Source organism: Lepus europaeus, chromosome 11 (assembly GCF_033115175.1).
Source record: "Lepus europaeus isolate LE1 chromosome 11, mLepTim1.pri, whole genome shotgun sequence".
In the NCBI taxonomy this organism is placed as follows: domain Eukaryota; kingdom Metazoa; phylum Chordata; class Mammalia; order Lagomorpha; family Leporidae; genus Lepus; species Lepus europaeus.
The window spans coordinates 11,592,359-11,613,251 of record NC_084837.1 but is presented as its reverse complement, the minus strand read 5'-3'; the positions used below and the strand labels follow the sequence as shown (position 1 = coordinate 11,613,251).

General features: G+C 54.4%; 1 protein-coding gene across 3 annotated transcripts in view; it reads left to right on the top strand.

Annotated features, from left to right (window-relative positions):
• The first annotated feature begins 1,904 nt into the window (after positions 1–1,904).
• APBA2 (amyloid beta precursor protein binding family A member 2) overlaps positions 1,905–20,893 on the top strand; it is a 64,676-nt gene continuing 45,687 nt past the window's right edge. For all 3 annotated transcript variants that reach the window (XM_062204553.1, XM_062204554.1, XM_062204555.1), the window contains exon 1: positions 1,905–2,843. In XM_062204553.1, the coding sequence (XP_062060537.1) occupies positions 1,905–2,843 (939 nt within the window). The remainder of the gene's footprint in view (positions 2,844–20,893) is intronic.

Here is a 20,893-nt window from a genome sequence, read left to right as displayed (position 1 = left end):
TAGTCTGTGACCAGCCATCCTGGGATGCAGGGCTCTCAGTCTGTTCATTGCAGGGTAGCGGGATATCCAGGAAACTAGTGATGTCTACACTTTGCTGCCCGTCGGAATTGCCTGGGTGATCTTTATACCCACCAATGCCTGGCTCCCGCCTGGAGCTTCTAGTTTTATTTGCGTGAGGTATGCCCTGGGCTTTAGCCTATTTAATAGGTAGCAAAGTGTAAAAACCACTGGGCCAACTATTTGGGGGAAAGGTAAGCTACTCCATACTTTACATTGTACGCCTCTCAGTTGAGGTAAATATTTGAGTGTAAAGAATGAAGGATTCCAGCTAGTGTCCAGATTTGCTTGCTTCCAGGGGAGACGGCCCCTCCCATGAGAATCTGGGACATGGGGCTGGGAACGGGTCTTTGGAATCATGCACAGTTTCAGGGTTTCGGGTCATTCAGAGCCTGCAGGGTCCTTCCTGGCGTGGGATGTGCGACGTCGTGGGCCACTCTGGGCACACGCCACGAGGCTCTCGGAGTTCTAGCACAAGCTGCGTGGACAGGCGGCGTCCATGCCCTTTAACTCACGCACTGGAAGCAGGTGGCTCCGTCAGTCACTGTGCTCAGGCTGCGTGGAATAATTGTCTCCTTCTCGGTTGTTCTGGGGATGCTCGTGGTGTGGCCATGCCCGTCTCGGGGTGGGCTGTGATTGGGGCTGTGCTGGGTGCTCTGCGGGACACAGGACGCGGAACCTTGTAGTTTATGAGCTCCCTGGGGAGAGGGTGCCAGGAAGAGGATGTACAGTGAGGTGGGCCTGGCGTCTGGGCAATGACCATGGCAGGGTCACTCCTGTCCACCCCCGTGCCCGCTGCCACCCCAGTACTCACTGAGCTGCTGTTTCTTGTTCCTCCTCCCTGCTAAGCACCTGTGTCTCTTTTAACTCTAATGTTTAAAAATTGTAGTAAAATAGACATTACTTAAAATGTAGGGTCATAGGCCGGCGCCGCGGCTCACTAGGCTAATCCTCCGCCTTGTGGCGCCGGCACACCGGGTTCTAGTCCCGGTCAGGGCACCGATCCTGTCCCGGTTGCCCGTCTTCCAGTCCAGCTCTCTGCTGTGGCCAGGGAGTGCAGTGGAGGATGACCCAAGTCCTTGGGCCCTGCACCCCATGGGAGACCAGGAGAAGCACCTGGCTCCTGGCTTCGGATCAGCGTGGTGCGCTGGCCGCAGCGCGCCAGCCGCGGTGGCCATTGGAGGGTGAACCAACGGCAAAGGAAGACCTTTCTCTCTGTCTCTCTCTCTCACTGTCCACTCTGCCTGTCAAAAAAAAAAAAAAAATGTGGGGTCATAATCATTGTTAAGTCCCTCCCTCCCCTCCCCTCCCTTCCCTCTCCCCCTCCCCCTCCCCCTCATCACGTGATGATTGTACACACTGGGGGTGTCATGTGGCACCTCCACATGCCCATACCCGTGTCATGGAGCACGGGGGTCACTGGGGGATTTGGGGTCCCTCCTCATGGGTCTTCACTGTGCCTGCTGCCTGAAAGCTGCTTTGTCTCCTTAAGAGCAAACGGCCTGACTGCGGGACCCTCTGGGGCACCGAGGGCAGGAGTCAGGAGGGAGCCGGTGGGTTCTGGGGCAGAGGCAGGCGTGCTGGTGCATGGTCAGCCTTGTCTGTCTGCCCCCTGCTCTCCCTGGCACCAGCACACCTCGTTCCTGGCTGGTGAGTCTGATGGCATGGGGAGGCCCAGGCTGCCGTAGTGGTGCCCGCACAGGGCTCCACGCAAAGCTGGTGGCCAGCGAGGGAACCAGCCGCGTGCTGCTGGGGTTGACTGTGCTTCCTGAGGTCTGACTGCTCTCTGTGCCTCTCCTCCCCACAGTGGCTGCCTCCAGGGGATGATGGCCGCGTGAGCGTCTGCCATGGCCCACCGGAAGCGCCAGAGCACCGCCAGCAGCATGTTGGACCACAGGGCCAGGCCGGGCCCCGTCCCCCACAGCCAGGAGCCGGAGGTTGAGGACACGGAGCTGCCCCTGGAAGGCTATGAGCCCCAGGGCCTGGAGGTGGCTGCCCTGCAGCCCGAGGAGCAGGAGTGCCACAGCCACAGCCCCGACGGGGACTCGAGTTCCGAGTACGTGAACAACACCTCGGAGGAGGAGGACTATGACGAGGGCCTCCCGGAGGAGGAGGAGGGCGTCACCTACTACATCCGCTACTGCCCCGAGGACGACAGCTACCTGGAGGGTATGGACTGCAACGGCGAGGAGTACCTGGCCCACAGCGCTCCGCCCGTGGACACGGACGAGTGCCAGGAGGCGGTGGAGGAGTGGACGGACTCGGCCGGCCCGCACGCCCTGGGCCACGGGGCCGAAGGCAGCCAGGGCTACCCTGACGGCCACCTGTCCATCCCGGAGGACGAGCCCTCTGTCCTGGAGGCCCACGACCAGGAGGACGCCGGCCTCTACTGTCCTGGCAAGGAGGGCTACCAGGACTACTACCCCACAGAGGCCAACGGCAACGCGGGCGGCGCCTCCCCTTACCGCCTGCGCCGTGGGGACGGGGACCTGGAGGACCAGGAGGAGGACATCGACCAGATCGTGGCTGAGATCAAGATGAGCCTGAGCATGACCAGCATCGCCAGCGCCAGTGAGGCCAGCCCGGAGCACGCGCCGGAGCCGGGGCCCGGGGACTCCACGGAGGCCTGCCCGCCTGGCGAGGCCGGCCGCGGCCCCAACAGGCACGAGGCGAGGCCCAAGTCGCTGAACCTCCCTCCCGAGGCCAAGCTCTCTGGGGACCCCCAGAGAGGCTTCAAGAACAAGACTAGGACCCCAGAGGAGAGGCCAAAGTGGCCCCAAGAGCAGGTAGGATTCTGGCTGCCCCAGGGAAGGGGGCGCAGGGACCTGGGGGTTGGTGCATCTTTGGGGTGTCGCTATAGCCAAGGCCAAGCTGGTGACAGGGCTGGGAGTGCCCAGGCTGCCTTCTGTGCAGGTCGCAAGCTGGGTTCTTCACTGCTCAGAGACGTGGGCGCATTGTGTGGATGACCCGGCCACGCGTGAGCTCCTGCTCAAGGTCCAGAGGTCGAGGGGTGAGGGGCAGCAGATGGCACCCTTGCCCCCACCCTCAGTGCCCTGGGTTTCCACTCCTCGTGGGAGGGGGAGTGCCCCGTGACACCACGAGTGGCAGGGTGTGGACAGGGGCGTGGGTGGTCACATCCGCCCGACTGTGCCCGCCCTGGGTGCCCACGGGCCGGGGGCAGCCTGAGTGCCTTCCCCAGTGGCTCTCGAACCTAGGATGCTATTTCTGAAATCCAGGGCCTTGGCCTGGCGGGCGATTAGCTGCGAAATCACCATTGAAAATCGTTATTTGAAGGTTTGACAGAGTCTTGGAGAAGAATCGCATGCTAATGAGGGCAATGGATTAGAACGTAACTGTATTTTCTCTTAATTATAGCAAAGCAAATGTGCATTATAATAAACACTTGAAAAGCTGCCTTTCCCAAAGAGGGGGAAAAGAAACACAGAACCCACTGAGAGTGTACAAAGATGTGATTATTGGGATTGTATTTGGCCAATTCCTGGACTGTTTTCATGTTTGTTAAAGCCTTAATTATTCTTTTTTTCCCCCAGAAGAGTTCATGAGTTAGAAAATACATATATAATTAGCGTTTGTGTTCGGAATGTAAATCGCTGGCTGTGGATTCCTGGCACTAGCGTCTTGACGCCACTTGTTCTTAAGATCATTCAGCAGAAGTCGCCTTCCCTGTAGGGGTGTGGCTGTCACTCACAGCCACTCAGCCTGTAGCAGGGGCAGGGTGGGGTGCACAGGCACTGCTGCTGTGCCGACGGATGGCAGGGAGGCACCCCCTTCCTGGCAGGCGACTCTGGGCCCTGGGACGGATGGCAGGGAGGCACCCCCTTCCTGGCAGGCGACGCTGGGTCCTGGGACGGATGACAGGGAGGTACCTCCCCTTCCCGGCAGGCGACGCTGGGCCCTGGGACGGATGGCAGGGAGGCACCCCCCCTTCCCGGCAGGCGACGCTGGGCCCTGGGATGGATGGCAGGGAGGCACCCCACCCCCCCTTCCTGGCAGGCGACTCTGGGCCCTGGGACGGATGGCAGGGAGGCACCTCCCCTTCCCGGCAGGCAACTCTGGGCCCTGGGTCTGGGCTTCAGGCCGGAGCTGTCATCTTTCCTGTCTTTGGTGGTGTCCGGCCTGGCTCCCCAGCCATGGCAATACAGCCATAGGGGTTGGTGTGGGCCAGAGAGGGTGCATGGTGGACCCCATCGCACCATATGAAAGGACATCCCTGGCCAGCTCTCGTTATCTTTGAGTCTGGAGGGGCATTGAGTCAGACCTGATGTTTCGCTGGTTTTGTGCTTGGGTGACCAGATGCTCCCACGGCCTTTGTGGGATGGAGGAGTGGGAGGGAGGGAGGGAGGGAGGGAAGGAGGGAAGGAAGGCATGGTGGTGGCTGCTTAAGAGGGCAGGTGGGGGTGGGGATGTGCTGAGCATTGCAGAGACCAGGAGGTCTGCACAGGATGGAAAGGCAGGCAGCTTGTCTCCCCAAGCACAGCGAGGCCTTGAAGCAAGCCCTCTCATCCAGGACCCTGGAGAACAGCTCACTGACGCTGCTGCTTCTCCAGGACACTGAGGCTGGTGGATGCCCGGGGGTTTACACTCGTCCGTCCGCTCACAAGTGCGTTCCATCAAGCGCAGAACGCAGCAGGGCCCAGCTCGGGGCTGACCAAGGTCCTGATGAATGGGCCTGGGCGCTCCATGTGGAGACTCCACGGAGCCTGGCTTGTGTGGGCGGGGTCTTCATAGTCTGCAGACCCCACAGCCCACTTCCCGTGAGGAGCTCTTTGAAATTTGACCGGAGGGAGCCGCTGGAGACAGCGATCATCTTGAAAGCAAGATTCTTTGTGAAGGAAGCACACTGGGAAATTGGGGGAGCTGGGTTTGTACCCACAGCCTGAAAGGATCCTGTTCCCCAGAGGACAACCAGACGGTGCCGGGAACTGACGTAGGCTTGGCCTTGAGCAGGTGCACAGGGAGCCACTGAGCTGCGTGACGACCTCTCTGATCCCAGTTCCTTCTGCACAGTTAGTGTGGCACTGCCTAGAGTGGAGGCTACAGTGGACTCTGTAGGGACAAAGGGCGACATTGGCCACCTGCATGCTTTAGGTGTCACTTGTTAAGGTGTGGCCCCCAGCCTAGCAGCACTGGCATCACTGGGGAGCCCCCCTCAGGAACTGCAGGATCCAAGTCTGCCTTCTAACAGGACGCCACACTGATGTGTGAGCTGCAGCGCTTAGAAAGCTTCCGTCAGGGAAAGCTGCCAGTGTCCCTCTCTCCTCTTCTGCCCAGCGTACAGCCCGAAGAGCGAAGCTGCCGGAGTTTTCAGAGCACGGGCGGCGCATCTGTAGTCCTTGCGCAGGGGCTCGTAGCACAGTCGGGTCAGAGCCGAATGTGGAACATGTGCTCCCGCCAGCCTGCCGGGCTTGCTGTGCTCGTGAGCTGGGATCCTCTCGCACTCGAGCCCTGGGCGTGAATGCAGGCACAACTTTGCCACCCAGCTTTTGCCACCTGATGAGTTAAAAGCATTTCCTCCTGCACCCCATGGGAGACCAGGAGAAGTACCTGGCTCCTGCCATTGGATCAGCGCGGTGCGCTGGCCGCAGCGTGCCAACCGCGGCAGCCATTGGAGGGTGAACCAACGGCAAAGGAAGACCTTTCTTTCTGTCTCTCTCTCTCACTGTCTACTCTGCCTGTCAAAAAATAAAAAATAAATAAATTAATTTAAAAAAATTGAAAGCATTTCCTTGGGTGCCGTAGGGTTTTTGTGATTATTTATTTTACTGTTTTAATGTTCCATTTGGGCCACATGCTGTCTGATATATTTGTCTCCACAAACCCCGCCCCTGGGCCTCAGGTAGTGGATGGCATTTTCTTTTGTATGGTTGGTTGTCTTGCTGGTGTGGTTGTCTTTGAGTAAACTGTGCTTTCCTTCTTTAGACTGATGAGCTGAGGATAAATCCCCAGGCTGTCTGTCAGCGTTGACCACTTCCCAGTGATCGCCGTGTCCAATTGTTGTTCTTCTTTTAGGGTTGTCTGATTCATGCCCTTTATCTTTTGGTGTTTGGAGGTATTTTCGTTTCATAGGAGCACTTTTACACTTCTTAAAAAAGATTTTATTTATTTGAGAGGTTGAGTTACAGACAGTGAGAGGGAGAGACAGAGAGAAAGATCTTCCTGCTGGTTCACTCCCCAAATGGCTGCAATGGCTGGAGATGGGCCAATCTGAAGCCAGGAGCCAGGAGCTTCTTCCAGGTCTCCCATACGGGTGCAGGGGACCAAGCACTCAGGCCATCTTCCACTGCTTTCCCAGGCCGTAGCAGAGAGCTGGATTAGAAGCAAAGCGGCCGGAACTAGAACTGGTGCTTTTATGGGATGCCAGAGCTGCAGGCAGAGGATTAACCTACTGTGCCACAGTACAGGCCCCTCACTTAAACACTTTTTGCCATGGGTATTTTCTCAATTTTCGTCATACCATCATCTCTGTGATGTCATTAAGATGTTGATGACTTATTTATCACTCTTTCACCTCCTTTGGATACCAAGGGACCTTTTAAAAAAAGATTTATTTATTTGAAAGAGCAACAAAGAGAGGGATACACCCCCCCCACACACACACACATCTTCCATCTGTTGGTTCACTCTCTAAATGGCTACAACAGAGGTCAGAGCCAGGGGCTAGGAGCTCCATCCTGGTCTCCCACATGGATGATAGGGCCCCAAGTCCTTGAGCATCATCTGCGGCTTTCCTAGGCACATTAGCAGAGAGATGGATTGGGAGTAATGGGAACTGGCACCCCAACAAGGGACGCTGGCATTGCAAGTGGTAGATTACGTGCTGTCCCACAGGACAGCACAGCACACAGGGGTTTAATTGGATGGGTCCTTCTTCTGAGACATAGTGGTGAAGTCACAGAGGACATTATTCTTGGTCTGGCTGATATGAAAGTGGTTCGCTCCATTTGGAATGCTGGGCTCTGGAGCCCTCCTGTGCTGTGGGACACAGTGTCTCCTGCGAAGACTCCACCTGCAGGTGGACCTCCTGCCTGGGTCTCCAATGAGACCAAGAGGCCTGCACTGGGGCAAGGGGATGATGTGAGAGACACGAACGAAGTAGAATTCCTAAAGCCATAGAAAACAGGTGGGGAACAGAGGTGACCTCTGAATATTTTGTAGTAAAAGTTAAAAGAAAGGTTTTTCAGAGCAATGCATGTTTATTGAAGCAAACGGGAAAGTTATAAACAGTAACATGGACTTCCACTGCAGAGTTTTTGCCTCAAAGAGATGAATTACAAGTCTGGGGAGGCCCAGGTCAGGATTCCCCGAGCAGCCTCTTCTGCAGACAAAGCACACCGTGGTCCTCATTGTAACCTTGAAATCCATCCTCATGGCGCTGTCACGGTCATTTGTGGACGTGGGCACAGGGAGGAAGTGTGATCCCCTAACTTGCACGAGCAAGGCTGCCCTCTGTCTCTGCTCTCAACTTGCCAGCTCTTCACGGCCCACAGGGGGCCTATTTTTGCATTGCTGTGGTTTTTGTTGATTGGTGGTGGCAGTGATAAAATCACCCCCACGTGGGGTGCTGAGGCTTCTTGTTTCCAAGTGCTAGAAGCTTGGGATTTGCCTGGTGGAGAACATCAGCGTTGTTAGGCGAGCTCCATTCAGGCCTGAGTTCGTGCAGTTGGCCGTGAGTTCAGTGTTAATGAGCCCACCAGAGAGAACTTCCAGAGAAGGGAAGAGGAGATTTGCCAATCCATATGTGAGACCGCTCTGGAAAGTACTGATGTAACATTTGTGGTGTGAGATGAAGTTATGGAAACGTGGTTAAATCTGCAGATCCGTTGGATGATGAGGGATGTTTACAAAGCACAGTGGATGAGCTGAAAGCCCAAGAAATTGATAGTCTGTTGATGTAGGGTTGGGAGAAATACTGCATGTAATCAATTATCATGAGAAATAGACGGCCTAGGATGTCTTTACCTAGAAATATCCATCAAACAAGGTTCTGTGTTGAACAGTTGACAAAAATATGACTGGAAGCTCACAGGAGCCTAACCCCATGACTGCCGTAAGTCATGCACAGCAGTGTTTCAGAAGGTAGCTCCTAGGAGTGAGATGATCGAGTGTCTGGGGAACTGCCACAACGCTTTCTCAGTCTTGGGGGGTCGACCCATTGCTTGTACATGAGTGACAGCAACTCAGATCCACTCTGCAGAGACTGCAGCCCTGCTGGGCCAGCGTTATCCTCGGGGTTCTTCTCCCGACTTGTAGGGCCTGTGGGAGATCACTAACCCCACTCTCAGATCCGAGGGGCAGGGGGCCGGGACTCATGGCCTTCCAAGACCCTCCCGACGTGGCTCAATTCCAGGATGACCAGGCGTCCAACCAGAGTACTGATGGATGGGAAGATTGCCATCTTTGTCACCACCAGGGCCCTTGGCTTGTTTGGGTTTGGTGTTTCGGGTTATGTCATTTGTGGACGGTCTTGGGGTGGCAGTGGCATTGGTGTTGACTGCTGCACCGTGCACAGGGCTTACACGTTGAGCTCAGTGACTCCTAGAACAACCCAAGGAGTTAGGATCTGGGGCTATCCCCAGGTTACCGATGAGGCAGTTGGGACACACATGGGCTAAGCATCTCACTCATGGTTCCACAGCTTACCAGGGCCAAACAGACCAGGCCAGGCTGAAGCTCATGCCTATAGCCTGTGCACTGTGCAGCCTCTGGATGTAATGTCCCCTTTGCACAGCACGCACGTGAGCCTGGCTGCGAGTGAAGGAGGTGTCCCTCCCGAATAACCGCAATCTCTTCTCTGTTGTCATTTCCTCGGAATTGGGGGTTGGCGCACTCTGCTGTTCTCAGTGTGCCGTGGCGCCGGCCTGGAGGCTCCGGTCTGTAGGATCATCCCTGCCGTAGGTGCTGATAAATCCTGGCTGCATGAGGGCTCCACTCAAACAAACCACATAGAGATTGTTCATGTGGTGTTTTTCTTCACTTTAATGAGCTCTGTTGATGTGAAATACTGGTTATTATTATTATTTTTTTTGCCTGTAGTGATGTAAGCGTACATGAATTGGTCCAGCCAGGCTCATATTGAATGACCTGATGGACCCAGCATTTCCATGTCTACCTCTGTGGTCTTCTGGCCATGAATCCTGAGGGTAGAGGGAGGGCCCCAGCTGGAGAGCCAGGGGTGCTGGTCTCATGGCCCTGGGAGTGAGCTTTGTGGACCTGGCAAGCCGTGTACGTAGCCCGTGGAGGAATGTGGTTGGATGATCGGTAATGGCACAGGGTGTTCATGTGACTGCTGGGGTGCATGGTAAGGACACGCGTGTCCAGCACCAAAGAGCCTGGCTCTGGACTGGTGGTTGTTTGGGTGCCTTTGCTGGGTCTGCTGGTCAGGTGGGTTTGGCAAGGGCTGGCCGGACAGTTTTGGAGGTGCCCCTGCCTCACCTGTTCCCTGAGACATCTGTTGTGGGATAAGGTTCTCCACAGAGGCCTGCCCTGAGCCTGGAATTCTGTCTTTTTTTTTTTAAATTTATTTTCAAAGTCAGAATTAGAGCAAGTGAGCGGGCATGCACTTCTATCCACTGGAATTCATTCTCCAGATGGCTGCAATGGCCAGGGCTGGGCCAGGCTGGAGCTGGGAGTCAGGAGCTTCATCTGGGTCTCCCATATGGGTGGCAGGGGCCTCACCACCTGGGCCATCTTCTGCTACTTTCTCAGGCCATTAGCAGGGAGCTAGATCAGAGCAGCTGAGACAGGAACTGGCGCCCGTAGGGGATGCTGGCATCACAGGCGGCTGCTTCATCTGCAATGCCAGCCCCCCAGAATTCTTTCTTTAGAGACTTACTCCTGTGGACCTTGGGGGTGTCCTAGGCTGCAGGCATCTCTGGGCAGGACCTCGAGGATCATGATGGAAGATATCAGATTTTCATGACAGCTGTGTGGAAGAGCTCCACCCTTTAGGTTGGCAAATACACTGTGTGTTTTGTTTTTTCATGATCTCTGTGCCATCCCTGGCCCAGCCAGTGTGTCCTAGAAATGGCCTTCTGGCAATAAAAAATAAAAACAGAAACCAGTACATCATGGCTGGCCTAATAGAGCAGTGAAAGTGAGGCGTGATGGAGGCCCCGGGGCCACGCAGCCCTCATAGTGTCCATCACTGATCAATGCAGAGTGGCTTTGGCTGTGAAGTGGCGTCTGGCTGAGACCTGCATTTCAAGGGACCTGTTATACTGACACTAAATAGGGAGAGAGGGTGGCCTAATGCACTGGGGGCCCAGGACGCAGTGGTACCCAGTGCTCTCCGGGCTGGTGCCTGACCCGCGTGCCCCACGTGACACCTTGTGAAGCAAGTTCCCATGCTGCTTTGCAGGGGGGGACTGGCAGAGGGGCACGGGGCTGCCGGTGTCCAGGTGCCTGCCCTCTGTTAGCATGCAGAGGGCAGCAGGTTTGCACAGAAGAACTTCAGTGCTTGCCCTGTGCCCAGAAGGGAGCAGCCTCTTCACACTGCCTCACAGGTGGGATGGAGCTGGAAAAAGAGCCTGCAGGAGGTGTTGAGGGCAGCGGTCTGTGGGGGACAGCAGTGCATGGCCCTGTTAGGGGATGGACCTTCCCGGTCCTGGCCATCGGGAGTTACAGCTGGTCTCTTCCCTCTGGCAGCCCTGTGTCTGGATTCTGCAGGCAAGCCCCTCCTTGGCCCACCTGTGGCCTCAGACCCAGCACCCCTGCACCTGCATGTGGAGAGCTTCACAGGAGGGTTCCCACCTGTGCCCCAGGTGCCCGGTGCTGAGTCTCTTCCCTCCTAGCCCTGGGACAGGGTGACCACTGCTTCCACCATGACTCACTCCCAGGACAGGGGCACCTTGGGAAATGGAGCCCCCAGAGCATAGCCTCGACGTTGCCGTGGGCTCCGTCCTCGCCCAGCTGGAACATCAGAGCTTCTCAGGGCCGTGTGTGAAGTCAGCAGAACGGCCTGCCGGCTTTCTAGGAAGCCTCTCGATGGTGCGTCATCAGAGGTGGCTGCTGCTACCACAGCTGTGTATATAGCAGGAATCGGGATTGCTCGTGTGCCTTTAACATCCAGTCAAAGCCGGGGTTTCTAAAACTATTCTTCTGTGTCCGGGCAGATGACGCAAAGCCTTTTCATCTGCAGGAATCTAGAAAGTCTCCTCACCCACCCCTCCCCAGGCTGTGGAGACAGAGCCCAGCGCGGTGGTGAGGGATGGAGGTGCCTGGCCCCCAGCCTGCTACATCTGCCCCCTGCTTGGCTGCCTGCACCGTGGGCCAGCAGCTCATGTGCTGTGGGGAGGGGAGTTGTCTGCAGGGGGTGGACAGTGCACTGGAGGGACCACAGGGGGCATGCCCTGAGGATGGTGATGATTTTTAAGTCCAGGGGAATCTCCTCCAGGGTCTTGGACAGGCAGTTTGGGTACAGGCCATGGTGGGCAGGGCTAGAGGTACTAAAGAACACGACTCTGCCCTTAGCTGGGGGGACCAGGCAGAGGAGCACTGGCCAGGGTCACACTGGAGCTGGGTGCCTGTGTTCTGAGGCTCCCCCCTTCTCCAGGCCTCTCCCTTCCTGATGCTGATCCTCACAGGCTACCTTAGGGGTGCTCTGCACCTCTTTCTGCTCTGGGTTCCCTGGTTTGGGAGACAAGGGGACACCTAGCCAGCTGCAAGGGCTATCCCAGTTGGCTCACACCCAGTTTCTCCTAGGAAGTTAACTGAGAACCCAGCACAGGCCCCCTCCCAGGCAGGCAAGCTGGGCTCAGGATTCCTGTAGCCCTGAGTGCTGGCCAAGGCTCTCATAGACCTGGGCGCCTTCTCCCTCGTTTGCAGCCATAATCCCCCTCCTTCAAAGCTGAGTCTGCCCCTGGGGCCACGCCCGTGTGGTTGGGCTGCCTGCCTCTGCATTGCCTCCCTTGCACCCCATGAAAATTAGCACCTCCTGTGTGCCAGGACTTGGGGGTTCAAAGACAAAAACAGCATTTTGAGCCTCCTACTAGAGGGAGACAGAGGCATAGGGACCTCTCTGTCCACGTGGGCTGGGGGATCAGGAAGGACACACACCCATCCTTTCAGTTCCAGAGTTCGGGGACAGTGTCCAGAGTGGGTGACCAGCAGAGAGGCTCAGGGCTCTGAGGGCAGCTCGCGGAGGTTGTGGAGAGGCCCCCAGCATGTAGTGAGGCTGGGGTGGTTATGGGGCCAAAAGCCCCTAAAGAGGACCAGGGGCTGGTGGAGGGTCTGGGCTGAGAATGGGATGGAAAGGGAACAGAGAAGGACCACCCAGGATGGGGAGGGCAGCCAGGAGAGAACTGGGGCACAGGAGCCAAGGGGCAGGGACGTTCCTCAGGCCATTGCAGGTGGGTGGTTGGGGGAGGTGGTGCTGTTGAGGAAGCACCTGTCAGCTCTGGCCATCAGGGGTCCCAGTGGCAGCCTGAGCAGCTCTGGTAGATTGGGAGGGCCGAGGGTCACTCACAGATGTGGAAGGGATAGCTGGGCAGTGTCCGTAGTGACCTGCGTGGGCAGAGGATGCTCATGATGTGTGTGTGTGTGATAACTCCCATTGCACTCATTTGCAGTGGTGGACATTAGGAATATTGTGGGGAACCAGAGAGGGGTCCAGGATGAAGCTAGGAGCTGCTCCTACATGTGTCTGCTGCTCCCTGCTTTTGGGGGCCCTGTGACCCTGTGACACTTTGTCCCATGCCCCTCATGTGCCAGAGGTCAGAGAGACCTCAGCTGACAAGATCCGTTGGTTCGTGACATTTCCGAGGAAGTGCAGGGATTTTTAGAAACATCTTCTGTTCAGGACGAAGCTCGTGTGGCTGAACGTGAGCTGCAGAACTGCGTGATGTACGCAGGGTGTGCTCACCCGAGATGTGGCAGTTGCAGGGTTTTTCAACTCCCCAGCACTCAGATCGCAGCCAATGCTAATCAGTGAAAAAAAAAAAGATGTGGGGAGCTATGGTAATGGGGGAGAGCCAGATAATACCAGGGACAGTGCAGGGAGATTAAGGCACAGACATGTGGAGAATGGCCGTTGTGTGGGATGGAACAGTGCCCCTAGGCGGATGGTGGTCTCCAAAACCTGCCAATTCCGATTTCCCAGAGGGGAAACTGGTCTCTCCTACAAAACCGAGCCAAGGCCAGGACTGTGGGAGCTGGTGGGTGTTCGGAGCTGGGCTTGCTGGAGCTCGCTGTCCTGCTCCTGTAGTTTCAACAGCTGACATGTGGCTCAGGCCTGCATCCAGGTCTGGTCCATTGTTGTTGTTCTAGTACTATTGGTTGAACTCAGTAATTAACACACAATTATTCTCAGGTGTTTAGATTTTAACTGAAAAGTGATCCCTGTTAAATCTAAGAGTGGAAAAAGAGAGGGAGGAGATGAACAATTTGGAACATGCTCAATCGGACTGGCCGCAAATGGTGGAGTTAGAAATGTGCAGGGGATTCCAACACAATTCCATCAAGATGGCATGTACCAATGCCATCGCACTAGTCCAAGTGATCAATTTCAGCTCACAATTGATAGCTCTGATAGGTCTAAGAGTCAAAGAGATCACACAAACAAGACAAGTATCTGCTAATACTAACTGATAGAATCAAAAAGGGAGAGAAAGATCCAACATGGGAAGTGGGATACACAGCAGACTCATAGGATGGCAGATGTCCTAAACAACACTCCGGCCTCAGAATCAGCCCTCAAGGCATTCAGATCTGGCTGAAGAGCCCATGAGAGTATAGCAGGCATGGAAAGCCAAGATATCATGGGAAAAAAAAAAAAAAGACCTAAATGAATGATCTCTGTGAGTGAGATCCCAGTGGAAAGAACGGGGCCATCAAAGAAGGAGATACCCTTCTCCGAAGGGAGGAGAGAACCTCCACTTTGACTATGACCCTATCGGAATAAGACCAAAGTCAGCGAACTCTAAAGGCTTCCATAGCCCTGGCAACTCATGACTAGAGCCTAGGGAGATTACTGACGCCATGAACAGGAGTGTCAAATTGTTAAGTCAGCAACAGGAGTCACTGTGTACTTACACCCCATGCGGGATCTGTCCCTAATGTGTCGTCTAAAGCCAAGTGATGCTATGACTGGTACTGAAACAGTATTTTTATACTTTGCGTTTCTGTGTGGGCGCAGACTGATGAGGTCTTTGCTAATTATATACTGAAGTGATCTTCTGTATATAAAGAGAATTGGAAATGAAAAAAAAAAAAAAAACAAAAAAACAACCTGGTGTTAAAATGGAAACGGCATAGAAAATTAATTATTTTGAAAAAAAAAATTATGTGGGATCTCTGTCTTTAATGTGCTGTACATTGCTATTTAATGTTATAATTAGTAATCCAATGGTAGTTTTTTCACTCGATGTTGCTATGGGGGCAAAATGTTGAAACCTTTACCTAATATATACTAAATTGATCTTCTGTATACAAAGAGAATTGAAAATGAATCTTTACATGAATGGAAGGGGAGGGGGAGCGGGAGGGGGGAGGGTTGCGGGCGGGAGGGAAGTTGTGGGAGGGGGGAAGCCATTGTAACCCACAAGCTATACTTTGGAAATTTATATTCATTAAATAAAAGTTTAATAAAAAAAAAAAAAAAAGAGATATTTACTGAGACCAGCTAGGCGCTGTCCTTGGTGCTGATACACTGGGCTGTGTCCTGTGGTGGCCAGCCTGGTCAGACTGGAGAGGTCAGTGAGCCTGAGCTGGACTGTGGACAGGAGGATGCTACTCCAGGAGGGTAGCTCTGGGGGAGATGTTGGGTGAGAGGGGCATTGCTCTCTGGGGAGTAGTTACCTGTTCACCTTCCTCCTGCAGTCACTCCACTGCCCTTTGGCCCAGTCACTTGCAAGTGGCCTCCGATTCTTCTGCCTCTGGAACCTGTCTGCCCACCTGATTTCTCATGCAGCCGAATACCACCCAGCCTTTGGGTCCCCTGCTTCTCCTTAGAGACAGCTGGGAGATGACTGTCCCTGACCTTCAGTCCCAGTGCCCAAGTCTTCTGACTGTTGGCCACTGTGCTCCCCGATGCAGACTGGCCCAGCCAGCATCTTCCTCGGACTGATGGAGATCAGCCTCGCCCCACGCCCAAGCCAGGCCTCTCGGGTGCACTTGGGCTCATTTGGCCCCTCCTCCTCTCCTTTCAGGTCATTGAGCATAGAAGCTCTTCCTCCTTTGGTCTACTCCATGCTGTGTTGGTCCAGCCACTCATTCATCTGTTCTGTCGCTTACTCACTGGGCCCCGTGTAGATTAAAGGTAGCACGCCAGCCATTTTGCAAACAGCGATGTTAATCTACTGGGCATCACCCAGCCTTGTACTCCAGAAGCCACAGCAAGGGCGGGGCGGGGCTCCTCTTGCTGCATTGATGAATTGTCCTTGCAAATTATGAGAGATGTCTCCAAGAGAAATTGCTGCCCTTGGTTTCCCTTGTTTGCTGTCTTATTAATATTTAATCTCAACTTCTTTTGAGTGCCAAGAAGAATGAAACAGAATGAATTAACCCAAGCAATTCTGTTAGCTTGGCCTATATTTGGAGACTGTGGTTTTGTTTTTTTTTTTTTTTTTTAGTTTTTTGTGGGAAATATTTGCTGTGCTGTGCCATGGTGGTAAAGTACAAAAGACAAGGCTTTCAGCACACAATGGGATATTATTCCACCTTAAGAAGGAAATTCTGCCACCTGCCACCACAGGGATGAACCCTGAGGACAAGCTGAGCCACACAAGCCAGTCATAAAGAGACAAATGTGTGTAACTCCACGGGTATGAAGATAAGGTGGCTGGAGAAGTCATTCAGAGAGACGGGAAGTGGAATAGTGGTGGCCAGGGGCTGGGAGAGAGAGGGTGTTCGTGTTTGACAGTGGTGGAGTTTTAGTTTGAGCTGAAGAAGCTCTGGAGACGATGGTGGTGACAGCTATGTGACAGTGGGAAGGTCCTTAATGCAGATGGATGCTTGGAAACAGCTCCAACAGCAGCTTTATGTGATATATGTTTACTGCAATAAAAGAAAAAGGTCCATTAACCGCTTTGAGCCAATTTGGATCTTCTAAAAGGAAGTTGGGCCCGTCTGCCATAACACAAACAAAAAGGACCAGTCAAAAAGGGTTTGGCGTGACCACAGTAGGAATGATTTGGCGAGGAACCAGGGTGTGTGTGGTCCCGAGGCGGGGGTGGTTTGCACGTGTCTGGGAGGCTTTAGGAGGATATTGAAGGCAGAACAGAGTGGGCAAGGAAGCCTTCCTAGCTCCCCTTTGAGGTTGTTAAGGCCGCCGTGGGGGTCGGTGTTTGGTCTAACAGGTAAGACGTAAGTGAATGTGCCCCTGGGCCTGGGTTCCCTTCCCAGCTCTGGCTCCTGACTCCAGCTTCCTGTAGATAAGGCACAGGTGATAGCTCAAGTAGTTGAGTTCCCACCGCCTGTGCAGGAGGTGGACTGAGTCCCCAGCTCCCAGCCAGCACTGCCATTGAGGTCATTCAGGGAGTGAACTGGTGAATGGGTGGAAGTGTTCTTTCTCTCCTAGCCTTTCAGTAAAAATCAAACAACAAATCCCCCAGGTATCCTGTTATTTTTCAAAAATAAAACTACTTGAGGATTTTTTTACAAAAAGATTTATTTGTTCACTTGAAAGGTGGAATGACAGAGATGGACACACACACACACACACACATCTTCCATCTGCTGGTTCACTCCCCAGATGGCTGCAAGGGCTGGAGTTAGGTTAGGCTGAAGCCAGGAGCCTGGAACTCCATCTGGATCTCCCATGTGGGTGGCAGTGGCCCAAGTACCTGGACCATCCTCTGCTGCTTTCCCAGGTGCATTAGCAGAGAGCTGGATTGGAAGCAGAGCAGCCGGGACTTGAGCCTCGAACTGGTTCTGCAATGTGGGGTTCCTGAGTCACAAGCGGCCGCACCGCAGGGCCAGCCCCTACCGTGGGGCTCTTCACGTGGTGCATCCAGGCTCCTGGCTTACCACACCGTGGCTGAGATCAGTAACCTCCATAAAGGCACTCAGAGAGTTTGTGGAGAAGGAGAATTGAAAGATACGTGTGCATTTTTGTGTAAAAACATGCTGAAGCCCATGCATAATAGACATTTTCTCCGAGGTTTTGAAGATGCCCTCTACACATTTCTCCTTGACTTACGAGGAGTTACATCCTCATGAATAGTGCTGGCTGAAAACACGCCGAGTGTGTGTACACTGCACATCCAGGCTGGCGGCACTGCAGCGCGTGGGCTGTTCTGCTGGTGGCCGTGAGGCTGACTGGGAGCTGCACCTGCCACAGCTGCCCAGCATCGCCCAAGAGGATGGCACCGCACAGCGCTCGCCCAGGGCAGATCCCTGTTCAGAAAAGTGCGGTTTCTACTGAGCACCATCACAAAGCCGAAAATTCCAAGTTGAACCCTCAGGTGTTGGATTGTCATCAATCAGGGACTGTGTGTGTTTCAAAAGATACCATTAGGGGCCATCACTGTGGCGAAGTGGGAAGAGCCACTGTCTGCAATGCAGCATCCCAGATGGGCGCCAGTTTTTGCCTTGGCTGCTCCGCTTCCAATTCAGTTCCCTGCTAATGACCCAGGAAGTGCCGTGGAAGGTGGCTCAAGTGTTTGGGCCCCTGCTACGCACGTGGGAGACCCGAAAGAAGCTCCTGGCTTCGGATCGGCACAGCTCCAGCCATTGTGGCCATCTAGGGAGTGAAAATCCCTCTGTCTCTGTCTCTGTCTCTGTCTCTTCCTCTCTCTCACTTTTAAATAAATGAATAAATCTTTTTTTAAAAAACATACTGGTAAAATCCTAGCTAGTTCTGCTCCTTTCTCACTTCTGCAGAAGTTTAAGAAAACCAAATGTTCTGTGTGGACACAGTCACGGAGGTTGAGCAGGTGGATTTAGGGGGCAGCTCACTGTATCACTGATCTCTTCTTTATACATGGTCTGCAGACACTTGGGGTCCAACGTAGCAATCAGGACGTTGGAGCCGGCAGCCCCAGGCAGCTCCGTGAGTGTACCCAGAGTTGTCTCTCACTGGGGAGTGATTGTATGGACTGAAAGTGAGGATGTAGCCCATCAGGAGAGCAGGGGGCCGTAAGAGCAATTCTGCGCTGCTCGGGAAGCAGCATAGCCTGGTGCAAGTTAACACAGAGAACGCCCCTGGGAATTTCAGTCTACTATTGACTGAGCAGTGGCCATTTAATTGCCTTGTGGCTGGGGCACTTTGGTCTCCTTCCGTGGTCAGATGTCAGGCTGGTTGTCTCGGAATGTGTGTGCAGGGCTCTGGGCCGGAAGGCGGGGGGCATGTTTGACAGGTCAGGTCCCCGGGGAGAGCCCCAGAGCCCAGCGATGACTTTTCAGTCAAGAAACCGTGGCTACACAGGGCTTCCAGCCTTTCACTGAGCCGGATGGAAAAGCCGCAGGTGGAACCAGAGGTAGAAGCAGCTGGCGGGACACCTAGGAAGGGCTTGGGGGGCGGGGGCGGATTTTCCCATGGAGAATTGAGCAGGGCCAAATGGGACACTCCCCAGTTCTGCAGCTCTAATGGTGGCACCCCCAGCTTTCCCACAGAGGGCCCCCAGCGTGGCATCCTGGTGTGTGGGAGGGTAGTCTGGGGCTGGAAGTTTGGACAGCCAGGTCCTGTCCTCAGCCGCCTGCCAGGTTGCCGGTGTGTCAGTCAGAGGGGGTTCGTTCTGCATGGCTGGCAGGTGACCCCGTGCAGGGTTGGGTGCTTGGCTGAACTGGGCCTGATTGCTGAGGGCAGCGTGTTTTGGGTCCTTACAGGGCGCTGGCCACTCTCCTTCTTCTGTGTTGTTTTAACATTGCCGGTCTTCACGTGTGACATAAGAATACCATTTTCATCGTTTTAGAGCGTGCAGTTCCCTGAGATTTAGTACAGTGCTGTGCAGCCACCGGCACTGCTTCCAGAACATTCTCCTCACCTGAGGAGGAAACCCCGTACGTAGAGAGCAGGCACTCTCCGATCTCTCCTCCCTTCACCCTCTGGCTGTGACCAATCTGTTCTCTGTCTCTGCGGACTTCCTTTCTGGGTGTTTCATTGAGTGGAGTTGTGTGCCTGTCTCGTTCCCCTTACGTCACGTTCCCAGGGCCCATGCTGCAGCACGGGTCAGAATTTCGTTCCTCTTCGTGGCTGAATGAGAATTTATTGGATGGAGGACAAACCACATTTTGTTTATCTACAATTCCATGGACAGGCAATTGGATCGTTTCTAACTTTTTTTTTAAAAAGGGTTTTTTTGTTTGTTTGTTTTTAACTTGAAAGGTGGAGTTAGAGAAAGGTCTTTTCACCTGCTGGGTCGCTCCCCAAACGGCCACAATGGCCAGGACTGGGCCAGGCCGAAGCCAGGAGCTTCATCTGGGTCTCCCACAAGAGTGCAGGGGCCCAAATGCTTGGGCCATCTTCTGCTTTCCCAGGTGCATTAGCTGTGAGCTGGATCTCACACCACAACGCCGGCCCCTGGTTCTACCTTTTGACCTGTGTGGGTAGTACTGCTGCGAACACGCATGTGTGAGTTTATGTGTGGATGCTGGTTTTCAGCCCTGTTGGCGATGGGGCTGGGATTGGCATTTCCAGGTTACACAGTTGTTCTGTGTTTACTTTCTTAGGAACCACTCCTGTTTCCACATTGGCATAACATTAGACATCCCTGCCTGCAATGAGAGTTCTGCTTATTCTTTTTTTTTTTTTTTTTTTTTTTTTACCGGCAGAGTTAGAGAGAGAGACAGAGAGAAAGGTCTTCCTTCCGTTGGTTCACCTCCCAAATGGCTGCTACGGCCGGCACTGCGCCGATCCAAAGCCAGGAGCCAGGTCTCCCATGCAGGTGCAGGGCCCAAGCACTTGGGCCATCCTCCACTGCCCTCCTGGGCCACAGCAGAGAGCTGAACCGGAAGAGGAGCAACTGGGACAGAATCCGGCACCCCAACTGGGACTAGAACCTGGGGTGCTGGCGCCGCAGGCGGAGGATTAGCCTAGTGAGCTGCGGTGCCAGTCAAGTTCTGCTTATTCTTAACTGAAAAAAAAAAAAAAAAAAAGTGACGGCCGAACACCGGGATGGCTCCGTCCCTGGTGGCTCTGCTCCTCGGGCCTGATCTCAGAGACATGGCTTTCGTGCACACCGGCGTTTGTTTATCCGCGAGCTCATCTCACGGGCGCTTAGGGCTGGCAGGACCCTTAGTTCTGCCTTCACACTGGAGCGCGAATCTTCCCAGTCGGGGCTGTCGTTGCTTGCGTCTTCCTGTCCTGAACTACAGGTGCCCTGCACACTGCACCAGGCAGCAGGCACCTGCGCAGGGCTGGCCACGGGGACCCTCCTCTGGACGGTGCCCACTGAAGGTCAGAATGCAGAGAGGAGTTTAGGAAGATGGGGTTGTGCTCAGAGATGCTGGCCGGGCACTCCCAGCCCCTGCCGGTGCTCTGCCGAGCTCTGTGAAAAGACAGTGATGAATCAAGCAGAAGACGTGCCCGCCGATCCCGGCCAGGGCTGGAGGAGACCTCAGCAGGCTGGGCACAGAGAACCGAGGCAGGGCCAAGGGATGACAGCAGCCTGCGTGGGTCCCTCTCTCAGCTGCCAGAGGTAGCCAGTAGCAACAGGGGGCTCCCAGGTACACCTGCATTCAGGATGGCTGTGGAGTTTTGCTTGGACAAGATGAAAAGAGTTAGAGAGGCAGCTGGTGGGGAGCCAGGCACAGCGCTGTGAAAGTATTTCATAGTCCTGCACCATATACTTTGAGATGGCTCATTAAGAGGGCAGATTTTGTTCTGTGTATTCTACCACAGTAAAAAATTGTATTTGGGATAGACAGTAATTTTTCATGT